Genomic DNA, 3430 nt, shown 5'->3' on the forward strand with positions numbered 1-3430 from the left:
AGGAATTAGAATTGAAATCAAAATAAATTGGAATGGAATTCTCATTTCCCAAGCGATGAGGAGGAAATGACCATTCCTTCAAATGGAGGAATGCCATTCCAATCAGATTCTGATTCTGTCCAATCAAACAGTTGGAATTGACCATTCCTATTCCAATTACACATCCTTATTCCTGCACACCAAATGGACCCTTACTATTGGCTCTAATTTAGTGCCCCATCTTGCCCATATCATTACTGCGTCATGAAAAACTACTTGCAATAACCCAAGCCAAATCAGAAACCAGTTCGATTTCAAAAACACCTCTCCCCAAGCTCAGCTATAATTTCATTTGCACGGGTAAAAATGCATTTAAGTATAAATTCTGGTTTAATTTTGCACCAGTACAAATGATCAAATTGGCCAAAAAACTAGGCCTAAACAAACTGCTGGTATTTTCAAGAGTTAGGGTACGTTGATATTGTCAAAACCTGATCAAACTAGCTTAACCCAATTCAGGGTACTAGACACTTAGACAGAACCCAAATTACAAAGATATTAAGGTAAGCGATTAGATACAAATTAGATAAAAATACAGGGATCGATCATTAATTGAACAAAGTTTTCTTTCTTTTATTTTGATTTTTGACTTTTGATTATTGATCAATAACCACCCAAAATGTCGACAAGTAAATTAAAAGCCAAAAACAGATTCATGGGAATAATGGAAACATAAATACTGATTTATTACAGAAAGGAGAGCCTGGATTCTTTGGTGCATGACTTGTATTAACTATAGCTTGAACCCAAGCAACACTTTCTATGCAATGGATAGTTTGCGAAGGAAGGATAAAATTTCATCGGAGACTTGTTGAGCTTTCTCTTGTTGGATAAAATGGTGACCGTCGATGATGACAACTTCAAGGTTTGGTACGAGGCTCTTGAAAACATCTCCCTCAATGTAGTCCTTCGTACCAAATGATTCAAACCCAATATCCTTGTCGCCTACTATGAGCTTGGTCGGAACTGTAACTTTTTCTCCCTGCCATGGTGCAAGAAGTTCCCAATTCCTGCTTCCATTCATTCACAGAGATATTGAAATTAGCTCCAACTGGTTGAATTTGTTACGGTAACAAACAAAGTATATTAACCTCAACCATGTCATCCTATACTTTCCATACAGAAATTAGAAAAATTCTGAAGCCCTATTTGAAAGTTTATCTAAAGCTAATTTGATTCAGGAATGATATAACCGAAGTTTGTGATTATGACAGCCATGGTTGAACTTCATGGGTTGAAAAAGAAAGAACAATTTGACAACTTTAATTCTCTATGGTTTTTGACGATTTCAAAAACCTATCCTAGGAGCTCTTGAGGTGCTCCTTTCACGCATTCATCCAAAGGATGTGACATACATATTGCTCTCAATTCGACTAACTGAGCTATATATCTGAAAACAATCAGTCAAATTGATTAATTTGAATGAAACTTGACTGCTTATAAGTTCTTATCAGTATAGTTGAAGGAATGAAAGGGATTAAAATCCCACCACCACTTGGACGAAATGTTAGAAAGAAAAGAAGAAAAAAAAAACTTAACTTGAATCCTTTAATTACACCACCCGAATTCCAATTCAGGGTGCTTAATTAGTTAATTATTTTTCAATAAGCAATTCTAGTTAATTAAAAAGTGGGGCTTTGCAAGGAGGAAAGGTTTTGGTTGAAAGTTAGAATAACACTACTTGGTTTTTATTGTTTTAGGCTTTTAAAATTACTCCATCAAATTGGTAGAGTGTCGTGTTTGGACCAGACTGGAGTACGTAGTATAAGTAGTATTCATACTTCGATCGATCGAGGGGGATGCAAAGAAGAATGAAAATAAATAAACGAAGGAAAAGAATAGAAAGAGAGGAATATAATTGAAAGGTGAGAAAGGGTGTTATTACAGGTTCATTGCACGATAGTAGTTCAAGGGACCAGTGAATCCCGAGTCCTGAAACTTGTCTGCATAAAACTGGAGTTCCTCCTCCGAAATCCACAAGGGTAATGGTGGAGTCTGCAGATAATCAATGATTTCCATGCGAGGAGGAGCGACCAGAGGTTCAGTCTTGCTAATGAGCATGAACTTCTTCATCACTGTCAAGTAATCATAACGTGCAAACGCCTTCTCCGCCCTCCCTGGCTCCTGTGTTAATTTGTGTATTGATCAAGAACATTTTAATATAATTAATTAATTAATTAATTAACAACAAAGAGAGATCTAGAGAGAGAGAGAGAGACCTGAAACTGAGAAATGTAAAAGTCATCTCCAAACATTTGTGTCATGGAATCGACATCAGTGGAGGTGGGAGAGCGCGGGTAGAAAGGGACACTCAAACTCACTAATCCTTTAACTCTATCGGGCCTGAAGAGGCAGAGATACCAAGCAGCGACTGCTCCCCAGTCATGACCTACTACAAATGCCTTCTGCTCAACCATATTTAATTATAAACATAGAAATGTTAATTAATTATGACTACTTTTCCAATAAATGATCTCTTTAGTTTACTTGTGTGTGTGTATGAGAGAGAGAGAGAGAGAGAAGACCTGTTGGTTAAAATGGTCGAGAAGGCCAATGAAGTCGCCAACGAGATGAAAAACAGTGTAAGAGGAGGGGTGAAGTGGAGAATCGGAGTCACCGTAGCCTCTCATATCAGGTGCCACGACATGATAACCGTTGTTGGCCAAGTGGGTTATCTGGTGACGCCACGAAAACCAGAGCTCTGGGAAGCCATGGAGGAGAAGAACTAGAGGCCCCCTCCCTTTCTCTGCTATGTGGATCCATATCCCGTTCGTCTTAATCCTGCTATGCACTACACTATCATCCATTCTTTCTCCCTTAGCTACTTACTCACTCTTCTTCTTCCTTCGGTTACTACTCACTACTATCCTGTGTTCTAATTTTCTACTTTAGTTTCAAAGTTTCAGACTAGATAGAGGAGAGATCAATAAGTAAAACATTAAAACAGGAGATCGATCAGTAGAACCAACTACTTTTTTTAGCGAGGGAGAGAGAGTGTGTGTAGGCAATGAATGATTCAAGATTGATGGCTAAAATGAAAGCTTCTCCATCCTCTGACTTTTGTCCCCTACATTGCCACGGAATTTGCGTACGACAAACTTCATTCTTCTATGAAGTTAAGAAATTGTCCTCCAGTTTCCAATTGTGATTAGACGGATGATCAATGGTCAATGCCGTGACACAGCACGGCTAGTTGTGGCTGGGGCCCTCATATAACTTATCACGTGACGCTTTGGCTAAGGACCCTCTTATCTACCAAGGAGGACCCACGATCGGATCTATCGAGATCGGCTTCGGTCATCATTGCAGGGCCCGTTCCAACAGCCTTGCATCGGGAACATATCCGCAGTTCTATGAGGGATGTTTAGAGGAATTGCGGTGGTTTATCTGG

The 3430-nt window shown here is 39.0% G+C and overlaps 1 protein-coding gene across 1 annotated transcript; it reads right to left on the reverse strand.

The window, feature by feature from the left end:
- Nucleotides 1–332: 332 nt before the first annotated feature.
- LOC104610560 (epoxide hydrolase 2) lies at nucleotides 333–2984 on the reverse strand. Its single transcript, XM_010277234.3, has 4 exons — nucleotides 2565–2984; nucleotides 2259–2444; nucleotides 1925–2163; nucleotides 333–1049 (listed from the first exon to the last, which is right to left on the reverse strand). Exons 1-4 carry the CDS (start codon nucleotides 2844–2846, stop codon nucleotides 800–802), a joined length of 957 nt encoding a protein of 318 aa, XP_010275536.1. The 5' UTR covers nucleotides 2847–2984; the 3' UTR covers nucleotides 333–799.
- Between the last annotated feature and the right edge of the window lie 446 nt (nucleotides 2985–3430).

Source organism: Nelumbo nucifera, chromosome 1 (genome assembly GCF_055504915.1).
Source record: "Nelumbo nucifera cultivar China Antique chromosome 1, China Antique-T2T, whole genome shotgun sequence".
Taxonomy (NCBI): domain Eukaryota; kingdom Viridiplantae; phylum Streptophyta; class Magnoliopsida; order Proteales; family Nelumbonaceae; genus Nelumbo; species Nelumbo nucifera.